The sequence below is a fragment of the Cupressus sempervirens genome, chromosome 10, assembly GCF_028749045.1.
Source record: "Cupressus sempervirens isolate cs-2001-9-10 chromosome 10, ASM2874904v1, whole genome shotgun sequence".
Lineage (NCBI taxonomy): Eukaryota > Viridiplantae > Streptophyta > Pinopsida > Cupressales > Cupressaceae > Cupressus > Cupressus sempervirens.
In genome coordinates, this window is record NC_143127.1 from 916,781,312 (window position 1) to 916,801,719 (window position 20,408).

At 35.1% G+C, this 20,408-nt stretch overlaps 1 protein-coding gene across 4 annotated transcripts; it reads right to left on the reverse strand.

Moving 5' to 3' along the window:
* Positions 1-3,449: 3,449 nt before the first annotated feature.
* On the reverse strand, positions 3,450-8,627 carry LOC149536994 (putative histone H2A variant 3). 4 transcript variants are annotated; one of them, XM_089806704.1, is made up of 3 exons: positions 8,528-8,627; positions 8,138-8,308; positions 3,450-3,862 (listed from the first exon to the last, which is right to left on the reverse strand). In XM_089806704.1, exons 2-3 carry the CDS (start codon positions 8,270-8,272, stop codon positions 3,563-3,565), a joined length of 435 nt encoding a protein of 144 aa, XP_089662830.1. In that variant the 5' UTR covers positions 8,273-8,308; positions 8,528-8,627; the 3' UTR covers positions 3,450-3,562. The 4 variants fall into 4 exon arrangements, with proteins under 4 accessions (XP_089662830.1, XP_089662829.1, XP_089662831.1 ...); XM_089806703.1 differs by having other exon boundaries at positions 8,138-8,323; XM_089806705.1 differs by lacking the exon at positions 8,528-8,627 and adding an exon at positions 8,423-8,473.
* Between the last annotated feature and the right edge of the window lie 11,781 nt (positions 8,628-20,408).

The window sequence follows — 20,408 nt, forward strand, 5'->3', positions numbered from 1 at the left end:
TTCATAATAAAAATAATGATAAAAATAGTTGGTTTAAATCACAATGGGTGGTTATAATATATCGTGTGTGATCCTGAAGGTTGTAGACGCCCCTTGAAGCAACTCAGTTGAGTGACTGATTCCTCCTGAGTTTTCCAAGGTGTGGCTCTACATCACCTTCATCCCTTTTCCCCCAAACCCATCCCTACATCTTCCCATTAGTGAACTTCATGGAACTTTAAAATTTTAAATAATCATTTAGAAATTAGTTATGTAATATTTATATTTTGTTAGTTCCTCCTTTCAATAGTAATTATTGCAGATCTATTGTTGGAACTCGTAATACTTAATGTATATGTTTTCTTTTTTCTTTTTTACAAGAATCTAAACCCTTCAAAAATCTTCCTTGTTTTAATCAAGAGCATTTATTTCATTATTTTTTAATAACGAACATCACTGCTTTGGGAATAGAGCTAAGCAACACTCTCAATGTGTTAATCGTAAGGGGCATTGGTCTCCTCCTAAGGCAGGCATTCTTAAAATCAACACTGATGGTTCTTCTTGGGGAAATCCTAGTTTGACTGGTATTGGGGGAGTTGGGCATGATAGTTCTAGTGATATTCAATTTTTGTTATCTATACACAAGGGTTACCATACTAATAACCTCATGGAATCCCTGGCTATCTTGGTTGCAGTGGAACAGTGTTGTCAACGTGGCTAGAAAAGAATTATTTGTGAGATTGACTCGTAGGTGGTTGTGAATTTATTGAATAGAAAGAGCCTTGTGCATGTGGATTGGCATTTGGCTCTAGTTATTCAACAGATCATTCAGTTATGCAATTCTCTTGATTCTGTGTCTTTTATGCATATCCCTCATGAGTGGAACGATGTGGCTAATTGTCTGGCTAAATGGGCCTCTGAGTAAGGGCTAGCTTGGAACATTATTGATCATAGGATGCTTCCCCCTAATTTATTTCAGATGCTGGTTCAACTTGTGGACTAGGATAAAGCTCTATAGTTCCCTTTGTTCCTTGTGTTGTTCTGCTCTCTTTGGTATTCAATCAAAATTTTACCCCTCTTTTAGTTGAAAATCCATAATGATTTGTTGAAAGAACTTTTAAATAAAAATAAAATTCAATCAATTGTATTTAATTATAAAAAATAAAAAATAAAAATTTACATTACATTCACACTGATAACTCTTATTTCTCAATACCTAACAAAAATAAGTACCTCAAATTTGACTAACCACTCTTACAAAATGCATGCTAGTTTTAGTAGACAAAGATTTAGGATTAATATTTAATGAATTTTAGTGCTAGCTGATAAAATTGGCACACTCGATTCATCTGCCCTTGTTTTTTTTCTGATAATGAAAGAATGCCTCCTTTTTCTTAGGACTTCAAGGTAAGTTATATAGCTATGATAATTAGGTATTATTGTAGTGCATTATTTCTTTATTTCTTTAGGGTTCATTTGGTTTGTGGAATTAATCGATATTTCTATAATTTTTTATTTAGCCAAATCAAGGTTTTGCAAATCTTCATTCTTATTTTTGTTTCACTCAAAAGATAAGTGGAAGGATGCATTTTTATGTAAGCTTGGAGTTGCAAGGCAGACTCCAAAATATAGTCCAATCTATTGTTTTTATGCTCTTCAAAAAGCGTAACCAAGTTTTTGATTTTCAATTCCTAGTTGCCAATAGAAATTCTAGAAGTCTCACATTCTATTTCCAAACGGACCCTTAGTTTCAGACTCTGTCACTTTAGTTTCATATAATATTTCATTGAGTTGCTGAATTATTGCTCTCATACCTAGCAAGAGAGATATAATATAATAAAAAATTCATGGGTGGAGTTTAGACAGTGTTGCTGTTGAATTTAGACGGGATGGCGTGAAATTGCTTATCAAAGCATTCTGGGCTTGTCTGTTTGTTTGTTGTTGTTTTTTAGCAAAATGACATAGTGATAAGAGATTTTGGGTTTTATGGATTATGAACATCACATTATGTGTTAGCCTCTTTAAATTTTCTGATTGTTCTGGTAAATTATAAAATATAAAAATACAAAGAAAGTGCAAGAGTCAATATTGGCAAATAAGCTAGCTATTCTTTAATAAGTTTTTCTGTTTCCTTTGTCAGCAAACTAAAGCACATAAACCAATTGAAGTTTTGGCTCATTGAGAACTACAAAAATGCAGCAACAGTTGCCGAAGAAGTAAAAGATGAAGCGGTAAATAGTGTAATTCAAATATTATTTGTTTTAATAATAGTATAATAACATTGATATTAGAATACAAATATAAATCATTTACTATAACAACTGTTTGTTTGCTTATAATAGTTCAGTATTTGTCAAAGTGGTCATAAGGAATTTGATTGGAAAAACATTAAGTTGGTAAAGTTAAAACAATTTATCTTTAAAAAGTAGTTGTTCAATGGATAATGACAAGCTTGCATAAAACCTAAAAATAATCAGATAACAATGATAATGAATTTGTTTCCATTGTTTCCATTAGAACAAGCCACTGGATAATGAAAAGCTTCCATAAAAACTAAAAATAATCAGATAACAATGATAATGAATTTGTTTCCATTAGAACAAGCTATATTAGTTAATAGAATTATATAGTATTAATTTTCATAATTAATCTTTCATTAATTTTTCTATTTTATTGACCTACTTTTTGATTACTGGTAGACAATAATATGAGATCATTTAATTTAAGAAACTATTGTTGTTAAGATTGGAAAAAAATGCCCAGCAGTCAGCCATCCTGATATTAGCTCCCCACTTGATGTGATATAATGCAAGAGTAAGTGCTGCAGAAATGCCCTGAACACTTCTTTCCCTTTACCGAACAAGCACTTGGAAGAATATATGATTCAATATTCCCTTTGCGTGTTTTGGCAATAGAAGCTCATTCAAATTACTGCAATGAAAAATATGGTGTGAAACCTCGGGCAGTTTGGGCATTTGAATTGAGTTTGGTGGCAGTGCAGGCGATAAACAAGAAGAGCTTTAATACAAAATTTCCGCTTTGTTTTTGTTTTTATTGGTATTAACATTTTGGATTACATTCTGTGATCTATCATGACAATTAGAGAAGATGACATAAAACAATGGTAAAAAAGTTGATATCAAAAAAATAGAAACAAAAATACTGTATTGTGGAAATCTAATATTGTTAAAAGGAGCAAAAATCTCAAAATGTGTTAAAAATACTAACTATAGCTTAACTTTTGAAACTTATTTTTACTAATGACTCCAGAGAGATGGAAACTTAATTTTACTTATTTTTTCTGTTTTTACTTTAGCATTACCTTTCTTGTGTGAAACTGAACTACAGTGTGAAAAACAACAATTCAAATCTTTGTGAGCACATATTTGATTTAGTTCTTACTGGATTTTATATATGATTATTTCAAAATCATTAATTTTAACTAAAATTTAGTTGTCATCAACTTGATATGAACATTTCTAATGGCATTCTGTGATCAATTATTAGGATTAGAAAGTGCAAAGAGATGTAAACAGAGACATGTATGAGATGTTCCTCACTACGTACTCCAAGTAGAAAAGAGTTAGTCTCTCTTGGTAGACTTGTTAATAAGAGACTTGTGAATGTGAGGGATGACACCTCCACCAGCAATGGTTCCCTTTATCAGAGTGTCAAGCTCTTCATCTCCCCTGATTGCAAGCTGCAGGTGCCTTGGAGTTATTCGTTTCACCTTCAGATCTTTACTCGCGTTTCCTGCCAATTCAAGAACCTCTGCAGTCAGATACTCCAATATGGCAGCTGAATATACTGCTGCCGTTGCCCCCACCCTCCCATTTGCAGTCACTCGTGATTTCAACAGCCGGTGGATACGCCCAACAGGAAACTGCATCACCAAAAACACAACGAAATTAAGATGAAGCATAGGAGCCCAATTAATACCTCAATAGCTATCTCTATATATTAATAATAGTTTATGAATATCTTGTTCATAAGTTATCAATATCAAATTAACAACAATCAGACGCTTTTATTTATATATCAATCAGAGTCAATTTAGGATTTTATATTGAATAATTCCATTTGGAATTTGACCTTAGATTTTCATAATAATACTCAATACTTTAACCCCTTAAACCCAAATATAAATTTATAATAAAAAAAGGGTAATATGCTTCCAATCCAATCACCACAAAGAACTGAATATTGAATTCATTCTTTCTCAGAAATCCTCCCATTTTATTTAAGTGTGCTGAAGGCGATGAGTAAGTATGCAAGTCTGCATCTTCAAAAAACTATACAAGAGCACACTAGTAGCTTGAGAGATGCTGCTTGGAGCAGCACAAAGCAGGGGAAAGGAAATTAACAGGTTGAAAAATTAATTACAGAAAGGTTATCTTATCCAACAATAGGTGAGACATTGGGACATGGATTGATTCATAAAAATGGTTAGCCTTAAACATTATATATTAAGGGAAAAATTAAGTTTAAAAAATAAATCAACTTTGACTATTTAACACTTCTTATCTAAAAATCAAATCTTAGAATTTGATATTTAAGCTGTCCCGATAAAAACCTTCCATTAGTACCATTTTGAATTGATTCATAAAATACATCAGCCCATGTAAAGATTATACAAAAAAATTCTTCCAGATAAGATAATACCTTGAAAATTCATATGACAAATATGATCTTCAGGGGTTTTATATCTCAATCAACAAAGAAGCCTCAGGAGCCTAGAACAACTTTGACATATTATATTACTAGCTGGAATTTTTATTTCTTGAAGTTCTACAAAACCTCAAATCGCTTATCTTAATTTCTTTTAAGCAACTTATAATTGATTCAACCATTAACCTTTATAATTTTTCAGAAATGGTTCTTTTTGGTACTCCCTAAGAACAATACAATCTGGCTATTCCTAGAATTACAAAATTCACTGCTAAAGAGAATGAGAATTATAATCATCTAATAGTCACTAATCTCCCAAATCAATTTGTCAGCTAGAACTGAAGTATTTAATAGCATGTACATTAAACAATATCTATAGACAGCATGTACATAGTTTACATAAACAATACCGGAAGATTACCGAACTTTGCTGGTTTCATCTACTTTACCTAAATTGATTTCTAAAATACATAAGTGTATGCATGGCTATATGCTTAGTTACCGATTCTCTGTTGAAATGGCCTTATGCCGGTTCTGATGCGTCCAGATGCTTGGGTATGTTAGGATGTTGCACGGATTGTCCCTGAAAGCGCATCCTGGGACTGTTGTTTTTGGTGGATGCACTGCAGCACATCCAGCAAGAATCCACAGGTCTAGGATGTGCTTCCTAGGAGAATCGGGGAAGCCTCTGGGCCCAGCTAGAAAGCACCCGCAGCCAAAATGCCTATTAGATGTCAATTTTAACATGTATTTAATTGATGATGATGAGAATGTGGATTTTTTTGAGAATCCTTATGATCCTGAATGACTGAATTTGATTAGTGAAATTGAAGTTGAACTATCAATGGTGAAGCATCATGCTATGGAATAGTTTATTTTTGTATATTTCTTGCATTTCTTTGCATACATAAATCTTAGTACATATATACAATATACTATCAATAGATTTTTTGATCTACGCATCCAAATTCTAGAAAAGAAAAAAAAAATCCGCGCATCACCACCCCACACCCACATCAGCATCAGAATCAGCATTGGTAACTTAGGTTATACGAATTTTTCTAACAGATAAAAGAATATCTTGTAAGTTCATATGGCAAATATGATTTTCATGGGGTTGACATCTCAATCAACGAGGAAACATCAAAAGCCTAGAACAACTTTGGCATATAATATTACTAGCCAATCTTTACATAGTATATCACCAGCCAGTTTTTAACCTCTTGAAAAAGGTCCACAAAACTTCTCCCTAAGAACAATACAATCTGGCTGTTCCTAGAATCACAATTCACTGCCATAGAGAATGAGAATTATAACCATCTAATAGTCACCAATCTCCCAAATCAATTTGTCAGCTAGAACTGAAGCATTTAACCAATATATATAGATAGCATGTACACAATTTTTCTGTAGTATTTAACCAATATCTATAGACAGCATGCGCTTGATTTGCATAAACAGTACCAGAGATAAATGAGCTTGCTGGTTTCATCTACTTTACCTAACTTGCAGAAATAAATAAAAACATGGCTATTTGTTCCCAAGATCTTCTGTGCTTCCTCGGTAAAATCTGACTTACATGAGCATTTTCTAGAGAAATTGCCACCATAACCAAGAAAATTCATCAACTAACTGAAGAATGAAGGTTGGGGCCCTGAGCCAGAGCCTTTTATAAATAAAGACAGGCAAAGCCATGATCTTCTAGGTGCTAAAGAATGGTCTTGGTTGTGATGGTGATGCTCTAGAATTAATTTGGTTATTGCTCAAAATCAAGATCTGAGAATTGTTCTCCAACTATAGAAAAGCAATTCAGTTACATTGAGAGAGAACGGGTGCTTCTGATCAAATTGAAACATACCGATTGTTCTCTTGATGCTGTTACTTAGGATCTTTCTAACAATGATGTTTCATATTTGCAAGGTCATAAGAGAAGATAAAAGGATTTAAGCTAATGTTCTTTGAACCGACGGCTTAAAGACAATAAATTACAGTGTTATTTTTAGACAAAAAAATGTTAAACAGTCAAAATTGATTTTTTTTTAAGTTTAAATTTTTCCTCGCCAAACTATCTAATGGGTGATTTGATAATCTGCAGAATGATATTACAAGTTCTGTTATCAGATAAAGTAACTTCTCCTGACAAAATTCTTAAGATGTCTCAATTCTTAGGATGTCTCCCCACAATAAAAGGTGAACCCAGTTTTTGTTGGTTTCCGTCTCTCTTCTTTTGTGCCAACTAACTTTCGCCAATTTTTTTCTTTCACCTTTACTAATTTGTTGTTGGTTCCAGGCTCTTCCCATTTATTTCCCTTTTAATCAAAATAAAAGGTGAACCCAGATGAAAATGTGCATAGAAAAACATCAGCATTGGCTTCCAGTTGTAAACGCGTTTAAGACAAAGGAGCTGTTGCTCTACCTGGCTACAAATCAAATCATCTCAATATCAACAACCAAGGAAAGAATGACACGGATTGAGATCTTTGTTTATTTTTCTAGTAACAGGGCACAAAGTGCCACCATAAGGGTGGCATATATTAAGACTACAAACAGGGAAACCAAGATGATATGTTTTTTCCCTAATCCAAATATAAAGAAATTACATTCCGAAGTGAGGAAAAGTATTTTTGAGAAGGGCAGAAACTATCGTGTCAATTCAAACCGTGAATCTCAGCAAAGGTCAAACATACAACAAATTGGAGTAAACCCTTTGATTTGAGCTTACCACCCTTCTGAATTCTGTTCTTTTTTCTTGTTTTCTTCTTTATGATGGCGGATTGAATGTGAAGGAACTAAACTTGTACATAAACTCGTACAACACTTACTAATTTGAAACATTTTAGTCATGACTGAATCGCCACTCTGCATGCCAAGCAACATTGAATCTAGAATTAGAGTTTCCAAATAAAAAGTAAGAATCCATACGAAAATGCCTGTAGTCCCAAAGCTGCTCACCTCTATCGGGGTGGCAGAAAGTAGACTCGTAAAACAAACTTGATCAACAAAGAAGGTCGTCCGTCTGAGAGAAAACTTACTGAAAAAAGAGTGAATGTATAGTCTATAAGGGAAATATGTGTTCCGATACTGTTATTATTAACATCTTGTATGCATGCTTACAACCAAGATTAGAAGTGTACAAATCCAAACAAGGAAGACTTATCATATGCAGTTTTGAAAATTCAAACTTTGTTTCCAAGAATGGTAACCATTACTCATGTGAAAAAAGGGCACCACCTTTGGTGGGTGTGATTAGAGTCCCTCCAAGAAGAACACATAATCATACAATGGCGTTTCAAACAAGTAAAACCCACTTGGGAAATCTAGGGCTATACAATGAATCAAGAAAGGCTTGCGGAAGCCATAAAGAAAAAAGATGGATCTTTAACGCAAGAACTATTAACTTCAGCCCATGCATTCTTATAGCAAAAGGCTCAATAGATGTACTAAAACTAATCACTAGCAGCGTGAAAAGGATTGAAAACAAAGTAGAAACCTGGAGGCCCGCACGAGATGAGCGAGAGATGGGCTTCTTCTTATCAGCCTTGTCATCATTAGTACTATTCTTAGCAGATGCAGAGGAATAAGATTTTTCATTGATCAGCCCTTTGGCGCCTTTTCCCCCAACCATTGTCTCTCTTTGTCCTTACGAGCTCTTACAGATAGCCTATATAAGAAGATCCTGCAATCCAGTCACAAGGCTTGCAACAAATTGGCCAATGGGTACAAGATTTTAACGCAAAAAAAAAAAAAACATTAAGAGGAGATAAGAACTTAGTACAGTAGCCCTGGTGTTTACATGAAGGAAGGATAAAAATAGAGTGAAACAAATCATGAAGATAGGAGAAAAGATGAGTTAAGGCATGAAGACGAAGAGGAAATGTACCTGAAATGAAAGTGAAATGAAACAGTGTGAGAGAGTCCTTTGACTAGGCAACCACTCAACTGCGCTAAACAGATTAAAATGGAATGTCTTTGGTTAGAATTGATAGTTTTTGTGAGCGCATGATGTTTGTGGGACAGATTTATAGTGTTGGAATAGCAGGGGAAAAGGAACAAGATTAGTTGAGATTTGACAGCTTGCCTTAACCTCAACTAAAATATGATAACGTTATGAATTTTACTTGAATAATTGAATTGGTATATGTTAGACCACTGTTTATAAAATTGACGTTGCCTTGGTCTCAACCCAATATGATAACAGTCTGAATTTTTCCTGAAAAATTGAACAGGTACATGTTAGAACGCAATCATTGAAATCGACATTATGGTAAAAACAAAACTACGGACAATGGTTAAATGTTATGGAAAAAGAACGGGTGTCAATCTCAGTCTTGGAAAGTATGGACAAAGCATTTGAACGTACAACCTGCTACAAAGTTTCCAATTTTTATTTTTTTTAAGTTTCCAAGTTTTTATTTTTTTAGTTTCCACATTTATATTTGGGCATATTTTTCTTGGTTTCCTTCTTAATCTACCTTAGGCAAAAAGAAGAGACCCTTAATTCTTAGGGATCAATAATCATGATAGAGTTTTGTCGTAGATACCTTCTAATAGCCCATCACATATGTACTAATAGTTAATCACCTTTTAGTTTTTTTAATTAGTAGTTGACCAATCTGTGCACCGTTATTAGGATTTCATAATGACTACTAGGACATATAACCACAAGCACAGGTGTTTTTTGGTGCGTGACTATTGGGGGTGAACATAAGAGGTATTAGGTGAGCACTTTAAAATGGTACTTTTTGACCACTTTGCACTCCACGACCTCTACGAAGAGATCTGTAAATGCTCAAATATTAAAACCTTAGCTTTAAGCCCTTGAATCCCCTACAAAGTTAACCTGGATGGTGGAAGGCTATTCCTGTACAGCCCTCCATTAAAATTGGGTGTTTTGAGATTTGTTTGTTTGATAAAAAATATACGTTTATCTATTTATTAGTCACATGGAATGGGTTGGTATTGTTTTAAGTTTTTTAATTCAGCAATAATTAGTTCAATTGCATCATCTTTTTTCTTAGGGTTACTTGTTTAGAAGTTTTGAGGGTGAGGAATATGTGTTCAATGAATTGAGTAATATCGTTGACAAAGTTTTGCAAACTTGAAATTGTTTTGTTTATACACAATTAATTTATAGTTGACAAAGTTTTGCAAGTTTGAATATTCTTTATTTCCAAAAAATTGAAATTTTAGACTCTTTTATTTTTGTTCTTTTTTCCTATCAAATGAGTAGTTGGCCACTTTTGTGCAATAATCACAAGGTGCATGGTGGGGTTTTCATCTTTCTCTCTCCTAAATCCTAATTGCATTTAATGGTCCACGGATGTGACCCCACTAATAGAGTATTATGGGTTCTCTTGAATGTTTATAATCATTTTTTAGGATAGTTAATGTTTAAGCTTCCAACAATGTTGTCAAAAGATCTATATTAGCTTGTTGGCTCAAAGTGCGGTACCTTCTTGTGAAGTGGAAAATCATAGAGAAGCTTGGCTTCTATGTAAAATAAATTTAGTCACTTTGATCTATAATATTGTGGTAACCATCAAAATCAAATGATGTGAGGATAAAAGTGGAGTATTGTTTATCCTCATTTTGAACAAGTTCTTAAAAGACTTAATTGTGTTATAATTCCAACTCAATATTTTGTATCCTTTTCTAATTACTTTTCTTTGCCAAATGAAATTAGTTGTCAAATCGTGTCCTTTGTAGGCTACTTATTTATTAAATTATACATTCTATTGCAACAATCTATAAAGTAAACACCTTCTTACTAAGTCATCAACCTATGCTAATGCATGACAGTTACGTCTAGAGTTTGGACCTATATCATGACCCATTATATCACTTGGATTGTTTGAAAAAATTAAAAATCACCTCTAATTTTTTGTGATATATAGACACTAGTTGGCTATTTCATTTATGTTGGAACTATGGATTGACCATCGTAGAATGTATGGCCTGCTTTCCACTCGAAAAATAGAATGTATGGCCTGCTTTCCACTCGAAAACAGGGCCTTGCTCTTTGTGCAAAATGGATTATCCAAGTTATTTATGGGGATGAAGCCTAGAAGATTCTAGTAAGGCACTGCATTTCTTCTAGCTTCCTTGTTAACAGGCCTATGTGGAAGGGAATTGGTTTTCAAACCCTTCTCATCATGTGTGAACCAGTGGTCATTCAGCGCTCATTTTTTATTAAGAGTATCTAGAAAGCCTGGGAAGCCCTTAAGCTGTGGCTTCATTGGGCTGGAGATGAGTTTCGCAATGGGCTCTCCTTGAATCAATAGAACATTTGGTGGTCTCCCATGTTTGCAATTCAGGGTACTCCTCTCGCCAAGATTCAAGGTGCCAGTGCTCTGCATTTTTTCAAACATGGCATCTGAACTCCTAAGGATCTCTTTTCGAGAGTCACCATGAGTTTCAGGTCATGGGAAGATATGCAAGTTCAGTACCGCCTTGTCAGTAGGGATCAACAGACATTTGACCTTCTGTTGTCTTCCATCCCTGTGCACCTAGTCCATAAGGTGGGGATTTAGTCCGTTCAACCTTGGTGGCATGATTGGAAGTGGTATCCTGCCACTCCATTTGCCAATTATAAGCCCAATATGGGGTACAGATGGCTCTCGCCCCATCTTTCAATGGTTGACACGCTTAACCAGCGATGCTATTTTCAATCTTCGCTTTCTCAATGGAGAAAACGTTTTGACACCATTTGGAGTCTTATTATAGAACCCAAGATTGCCCACTTTGCTTGGTGCCTTACCTTCCAAGGTCTTCCCCTGGGGCCTCGGCTCAAGCACATTGGGGTTCCTGATCCCAGATGCCCCTTCTGTGGTCAACCTGAGTCCTTTTTACATATTTTCTAGTTTTGTAAGCCTACTCAAAATTATTGGCACTGGATTCATGATTTTTTCAAGCCTTTTAGACCTGAACCATTTTCATGGCACATGAACCTATTGGGTGATTCCCCCATAATTCCTCAGAAATTCACTCAGATTTGGCATACCTTCAAGATGGAAAAAAAAATTTCTCTGTGGAAAGATAGGAATACTATTTTGTTCACTCACAGTTTTTTGGATGTTGACATTTCTATGTACACTAAGGTATGCATTTGTAACAATGTGATTATGCAGATCCAGGTGCAAGCTAATAAAGTTGCCCTAGAAGTTGCTCACTTACAAGAATTGTTAAATCACTAGGGCAATGCTCCTTGCACCATTGCCAGAGCTCCTCTGGATGCCTTGGCTGATGCCTCTATGCCTTGTGGCGACCGTTCTCGTCGCCAGTCCTCAAGCCGCCACTCACACACGCCATGCTCCCAAGCTTCCCGCCACAGCTCTCCTAATGGTGGTGATGGCGGATGGAGGTGCCGCTCTACTTCCCCACCTTGCGGTGGTTCTAGCTGGTCCCCAGCTCCTCCCCTTGGGCCTCAGCAGGCACATTCTAGGAAATTTCCTCGTCTAGCTTTGGTGATTTCTCCTCTACGGCCAAAGGTTAAGGATGCGAAGGTTGCCCCTGCTCTTGCTGCTACTAATGATAGCTGGACTATTCCCAATCCACCCCACAATCCCACTGATACGTGGGGATTTCCTAATAAAGATGATCCTCCTCCCTCGTCTGGTACTACCTTAGCAGCCTGAGGTTTTTTATTCTTTTTTTTTTATGAATAGTTGTTGTTTCCGGTTGAGGCTGTGTTTTTAAGTCTGGCTTCGGCCATGTGAACTCTTTCGCGAGGTGATCTTATATCCCCCAGTCCCTTTTTTGTGAATTGTATTCTTAGTATATTTTATTAATAGAAAAGGATTATTCATCAAAAAAAAAAATAGAATGTATATATAATCATGTTTCCAAAAGTTCTCAAGACAAGGCCCACATGCACCAGTCTTGTGTCGGTGATAAGAGTCTCCAAGAAATTTTCCTTTTCTTTAAGATCTTATCATTATTTTTAGGTAATTATATGCATTAAATCAATATCATGTCCTTTGGAAGAGCTTCCTACCATTAGCTAAGTCTTTGGAGAAGCCAATATAGGAGCAATTTGGTGCTCCTTAACTATGCATTCAATTGGCCCCTTGCAAGTGTTACCTTCATATTAATCATTTTCCAGTCATCTTCTTACTTTAGAATACCTTTGTGAGACAACATTTTCAATGACTAATGATAAATCCATTAGATGTGATTGATATCCATATGAATTGTATAAAGACCTTTGGAATATGGTTTGTAATGGACATTATATAATTCATTGGGAATCTTATAATTCAAAACATCAAGATCATTTTAAATGCATACTTAAAAGTGGAGATTTGGAGGATATATCCAACTAGTGGCCAATTTTGTTTCTCAATATTTCTAACAAGATCAATATAAAGGATTTGTTTCTCGAATATACCATATTCTCCCTTTGATAAACTATTTAAATGATGTTAAGTTCATTAAGCATTATAAATGCCTTATTTCTCCTTATATGGCTTAGTGCAAGATAGTTGACAAAAATTCACAAAATTGGATATTCTTTGTTTGCAAGAAGTTGAAATTTTAGACATTTAGTTCATTTTTGTTTTCCCTATCACAATTAACTGGTCATTTTTTGTGCAACAATCACAAAAATAGACATCATGGGGTTTTCACCTTTGTCCCTCTCCTTAATCCTAGTTGTTGACTACGGATGTGACTCCAATAATAAAGCATTGTAGATTATCTTGAATGTGGAAAGTCATATTTCTTAATTGTTGGTTCTCTAGAATCTTATACTCTAGTCGATGGATTCCTTAATTACCAAGTTTCGCTTCGTCGAGTTATGCTACAACTACATGTAAACTTGTGCAATCTTCAAGGGTTATGAAAAAAAAATTATATCATCACAGACACCATCATAGAGAACAATATATATATGAATGATAGAAATTAAACATATGCATGAAACGGGTTCAAGATAACTTTGCTTAATGATTTAAAACCACTAAAATGTCAAAAGTATGACCCAAAGGAATTCATCAAGATACCAACATTTTCTCAATCACAATCGCGACACTTTATCTAACTCAATTTAAATGATGGAATTTAAGAGAACAAACAAGCACTAAAACACATCAAACATTCACCAAACTTCAATGAAAACTTTATTGTCTCATTATCTCATAGAAAAGATCATAGGAAATCCTCCCCTTACAAATGAGAAGTGAGGCCTTTATATACATCCTTGATTACTACATGTGACCTAAATGAAAACAATAACTAATGGCCTAGATTGTGCCACATGAGCCATATTTAAGGTTAGGACAAAGAAAAGGAATCTATATTAATGGAATAAGAAATCCACTACTATCGTGGGCAATACATGTCCACTATGTATGCTTGGTCAAGAAGAGAGTGGGGTGCAATAAATGACTACTAAGAATACACTCACTATGCATTAAGTGCATCTATCCTTGACTCTACCACCTGAAGGCATGGAATCAATCAAAAATTGTCTCTAATTCTTTCATGACGATGCTTGGTGTTGATTCCTACTTGAATTGCAACTGCTCTTTCTGCCTCTCCTAAACTTCCCTCTCTATCTAGTAATAAGTCATATGTGGTGTGCATGGTATTCAAGAAGACAAAGAAGTTCTCAAAATTATCTCTCTCAAAAAATTATCATCTAAAAGAACTCTTCCAAATTTTCTTTCAATTTGATTATTGTTATTTAATCCTCTACCAATCTTTGTGACACTAAGGATGCAATTGTATTGGACACCCCATACTCAATGTTGTCAACTATCATTTTTTCCATTGAGTAGATTGCTTGGTGAAGCTCTCAAATGTTTCCTTGGTTGTGATCACTACACTATACCATTGGAGGAAGTCATAGACATCCCCTTCACCAATAACTCCACCATCAATCAAGGTCTTCTTTAGGGTCTCCATCATATTCTGAATATCATAGATCACTTTATCTTGTTAAATGTGTTCATGGTCCCATGATTCCACCATGTACTAGATCTTGGAGAGTATATCTAATTCCTTTTATAAACTTGCACTGACTCTTCTACATGCTTGAAGGCTTCTTCCTAAATTCTTTCAATCCAAATATTTGCACCTTGATCAATCCATTTGATCATATCAATATCATCTACTACTTCAGCTGGAAAACCCACTAGAGGGACAAAGGATGGACCTTCTTCTCTCACTAGAAGAGACAAGTTGTTTATGAACTAACAAAATACCTTGATTTCTCTTTTCTATTTCTAATACATGCCTCTTCCAACTTCTTCATCCTTTCTTTCAAACTTGATTGAAATCATCAAAGTCCTTTATGATTTGATCATAGGAGGCATGACCAAGATTGATTTCCACAACATGGTACTCATCTGGAGTGATCCAATCCTTCGTCTTATTAACTGTATGAGTTGCAATTTGCAAAATCCTAGACCCTAATACTCCTCATGACAACCTTCATGAACCTTTTTTACCTTCCCCTTTTCCTTAGAGTGGTTGGATTGATCCAGAATTTCTTGTAATTCAACTACCAGGTCAACCTCCTTTTCTTGATTTTTTAAAATATGTTACTTTAACCACTCTGGAATAGGTATACTCTGATCTCCTTATACCATCAATTGTTCTATCCCTTAGATAGTTTGAATGTTGATCTCCTCTTCACCTCCTCGACTATTCACTATAACTTTAGGAGCTACAATCTCTACAATTGGAATCTATATCATTACTACAAGAACTTCTTCCTCTTCTAGATCATCTTCAACTTCCATCATTTCTCACTCCAAGATCCTAGTAAGACCTTCCTCTATAGCCATATCTTGATCTTTTACTTTCTCTTGTACAAATTTCTCATATGCATTTATGCTCAACCTGACTTGTATTGGCCTTGCCAATTTTTCCTCTTGCTCAAATCTCCTTATGCTTGTCGCCACTTCATGCCTCTCAAAAATTTATATCTCTTGTACAATAGGAGTGTGACTTGGTGAAGAGAGAACATTTCTAGACTTCTACTTCTTTTTTTGAGGCTCTTGGATGTTTAACTTACTCATCGGATGGCTTTCTTGAGTTACATCTTTCCCTTTCCTATGTTTTGCACATTTTGATGGATTTTTCTTTTCTTTAGTACTCCCTTCAGATATTTACCTTGGTCGTTCATCTCAAAGTTGTTGATGGCCAATCAATCAATATGTGAATCCATTTTCTAGCATGATTAGTTTAGTAAGTTCATATGCAATCCACCTCTTTGTAAAATCGAAGATTGGCTTTGATAGTATGTTAATATATGTGACCTCCTTCTTTTAACATTTGCATGGGTGGATTGCCTTCTCCAGATACAATCCCTTTTGCACTACATTTTGGTCATGTCAACCTAATTTCTTATGTTGATTAAATTAATGATTTTGTTGACATCTGGATTATTTTTTTGAATGAATCTATTTTCATTTTATAAAAAATGACGATTAAAAAATATATTACATTAAAATGAGAAAATGATGTAGGAGCATCCTAGGCTTGCTAGAAATCTTGCATGGTTGGAGGTATTTGGATAAGTGTTGTGGTTTTGTGTGCTTGGTATGTATTGATTGTTACATATGATGGTCACTCGATAGATACTATGCTCGACATGCACCTTGGGCACTCAGTCATTGAAGGTGCTCGATGATACTTGCGGGAACTCGACACATACTGGGAGCTCGGTGAAGCTTGGTTGTAGTGTTGCCCTAAGTTGGTCAGTTGCTTTTGGAGGACTTGATGTGTTCTTTGGCTCAATTTGCACTAGTGAGCTCGGCTTGGTCTACATAATTTGGATTGTAGTGATGCCCAAATTAGCTCGATCGGTGAAGGAACTCAATTATACCTGGTAGAATGTTGACACTTGGCTTGGTCTTTCTAATGCTTGGCTTAGTCTTGGTTCATGTTGGTGTTGAGTTGTCTATGATTCAAATTTTAGCATTTAATTTATGTATGGGTATTTAATTTGTGTTATAGCTGACTTGTGGCTCAACATATATTTAATGTAAGGGATTTAATTTGATTTGTAATGAATTGGGCCAACTTGTGGCTTAGTTGGGTATAAGTAGGGGGTCTTGTAGAATCTTTAGGATAAGGGGGATTGGTCTTGGAGAAAAGGATATGAACTTTAAGAGTTAGTAGCTGCGACTTGAGAACTAGAGGATTGCTTGGTGGACCTAAGGGTACAAATGTGGATTCTTCTTGGTTTTCTTATCTAGTTGTGGATCTGGACTAGTTTGGATTGGGTTTGTAAGTTGGATCTTGCAAAACTATTATTGTGGTTGTTGTTGTATTTGGCCCTAACACAGATGGCCTTATAACCAAGCATATTGCACGTTAACAATTATTTTATGAATAAAGAGTTGTGATTTGGTATCAAATCTTGCATTATTGTTGCTTTTTGTTGTTGTTGGAATGTTCAAAATGGGAAGAGTACTTCTGGGGGGGTGGGGTGAATCAGAAGTACCACACTTTTAACCTTATTCAATCCTTTAAACATATAACTCAAAAACAAATTGCATGCATGTAAACATATAAAGGAACATAAAGTAAATCACATGCAATAACACATAACACCAGAATTGATAACCCAGAAACCCTCCAAGAATAAGAAGGTAAAATTGGGGTGGGGATGATACCCACAAAAATTATTGCAGCAATATATTCAACCACTTCTGATGGTCCACCCTGTGAAAGGCCTGCCTTGTTAAAGGCTTTACACTGTGTCAATAGTGACCTGATTAGAGGATTTACAAACACTTACATGAAGTGTCACCTTGTTAAAGGATTTACAATAGGTTGTTAAACCCACCTAATACATAGGATTTTCAATCACCTTCTCTAAAGGTTCTCCCACCTAGCTATTAAGCTAACCTATCAGTATAGGATTTCAGCATCTAATACAATGATAAGAAAGTATTAGAACATTTGACCTGATAGTATGCAATCTCTAATTGTTGGGTTCAAGCACTTGATATACTCTCTTCTGATCTTGATCCTCTGAGATCTTATATCCGATCTTGTCCCTGATCCCTTGTGCTATTTTGATCAACTAGATATGAAAATGCTACTCTGTTCCTCTAAGTCTTTCCTTCTTCTCACTGAAATTTTTCTATAATCTCCCCATACACTATTGTCATCTACACATGCAATGGAGTACTCCTTTTAAAGAATGTGAAGACTTAGGGTTAGGTATGGATCTACGATCCACATTGATTCTCAAATTCCCACTCATACCTTGTATTTTTTTATTAGTTGCATGCCTTCTCCATTTTTCTGATTGGCTAAATGCAAATCGCATAGGGAATGCAAATGATTCATCCTTATCCTTTTTTTTTTGAAATCTCTCTATGTCGACTCCAAAAATGGTTTACATCTGAGTTTGTGAGGGCGCAAACTCATATGTTGATTTTGTGTTACTCGGCACATATTGGACTACTGGTGTTCGACACATACTATCATGGATTGTTTGGCACCAACTACACTCTGTCTCGCTCAGCACATATATGATTCTGGCTCACTCGGTATATGCTGCATTCTAGCTTGCTCAACATCAATTGTGACTTGGCACCTGTATATCACTCGGCACTTATATACTGCTCGGCACCTAAAGTCACTTGGCACCTATTGAAATGCTAGCCCAGCATCCATTGTGGCTCGGCATACATGGTGTACTCGGCTTCAATACAAAAAGTGATTAAGTGTGTTGACACTCAAATGTCAAAACTATCTAAGGTCTAACAGTTGTGTTTCTAATGTGTGGTTATTTGTTAGGGGTTTGGACATCTCCTTTGGGGATTCTCCTACCTTGCCTTGCATCTAAAAAAGATCAAATAATAGTAATCTCTATGTCTGAAACCATTGAGTTGTCACATTATCAATTTTAAAATGTAAACTTTCTATTTGAATGCATGTGTTAGAGTGGACCACTATCTAACTGTAATAAAGAGACCACTCCCTAGGATACTAAAGAGTGAGGGGGGACTAGATGGGAGATGTAAAGAAAATTTTAATCTTGGGGAAATTTTTGAAGAAACATCAAGCGATTTGAGCAAAATGGATACATAAAGATGGGAAAGAAAAAGCATTCACGAAAATCTTGGCAACACATTATTTTCATACTGCATTGCTAAGATTTTCCAAAGGTGGAGAAAAATTATTATAGAAGTTTAAAATTTGTGGGGTAAAATTAGAGAGCATCCAGGGAGAATCTTTCCTTTTGGAAATGGGGATTTTGTGATTGTTGGATACAATTGATTAATTGTGGTTGTCTTTGATGTTACACAAATGTCATATGAATTGATAGTCAGTGATTACCGAGCTCACTTGGTTAGTGAAGATAGTTTTCCTTGTCTATCGAGTGTTCACAAAAAATGACAGTGTCTATCGAGCTCACTTGAGCGTCAAAGGAATTGAGGCAGAAAAGAGTGTTAACCAAGCTCACTTAGTTAACAAAGGGAAAGATGGACAGAGTTAGTATTTACCGAGTTCACTTGGTTGCCAAAGGATTTTTGCAAGTTCGCAATGTTAACCAAGCCTCTATTGGTTAACACAGAGAATCATTTCAAAATTAGTTTCTACTGAGTAGGGTCAGCTTACGAAGGATTTTTCTTGTTTTGACATATGAAGCTTAATTACTTTATGTATTGATTCTAGCCAACTATGATGATGAATATTGGTTATTTTAATTTGAATTTGGGCCAACTTGACAATCTAGAAGGTATAAATAAAAGGTCAAGTTGATATTTCTAGTGTGTGTGTGTGTGTGTGCAAGTGTGTTGATTGAATTGAGAAAAAAGAGAGGGAGCAACCTTTAAGGATAAGTAGGTATCCTTATGGAGCAGAAAAGTAATATTCGATCAGGAAGGATCAAGTTAAGTAGAAAAGAGATCTAGATTTAGCAATTCAATTACATCACAATCAGGTCATTTCATTGTTACTCTCTAACCATTGTAGCAATGATCTAAAATCTCTTAACAGAGTTGGTTTAATAGCCAATTGTCAATCCTCTAACAAGGTGGCAATTCCATTGAATTGTTTTAAGATCTCTTGTAAGGCCACTCCTAGTAGGGTGATTAAATCCTCTAACAGGGTCACACCTAACAATGTGTTTTGTAACCTTTAATAGGGTTGGCTCCTAACAGGGCTTACTTCAGAAGAGTGAAAAATAATAACTAGTTAGATTGGTGGTTTTTACCAAATTGGGTTTCCACGTTAAATCCTGGTGTCTCATGTGTTCATGTTATTTCTCTTATGTTTGCAAATTAATTACTATTAATTTTTTAAGATTTTCTAAAAGTAATTCACACTCTACATTTACCGAGTGATAACATTTTCTGTGTGTTTATCGAGCAACAACAACAATCAGTTTTCTCAATCTAAATTTTATTGTTGACATCTAAGGGATCTAGGATTTATTTTAGTGGTAATTGATTCACCCCCCCTCTTAGTTACTCCTATATTTCCAATAGTGATATGGTAGGCAGTTACGGAATAGAAGATTATTAATAGTCTTTGAACATAAGATTTTCTTGAAACAAAATGGGGAAATGGTGCTAGAGAATGGTAAAAGTTGGCTAGTTTCTATTGAGTTGGGGATTATCAAAACAATATCTAGCCACAATCAAGTTTGAGTATGTAATTAGATATTATCTAAAACTATTGTTCAATTATTGAGTAAGAAGGAATGAATTTTGAATTACTTTACTGGAATTTATGGTTTCTAAAACATCGAGTAGGTTGCCAAGATCTAAATCTACCTTGCTTTCTTAGTTTTC

What these genes read in the sequence shown, in the direction of transcription:
- LOC149536994 (XM_089806704.1), bottom strand. Translation starts at nt 8,272, where the DNA reads ATGGTTGGGGGAAAAGGCGCCAAAGGGCTGATCAATGAAAAATCTTAT. An exon ending in CATCTCGTGCGGGCCTCCAG is followed by an intron (nt 3,863 to 8,137) that starts GTTTCTACTTTG and finishes TTGGTGATGCAG; the next exon opens with TTTCCTGTTGGGCGTATCCA.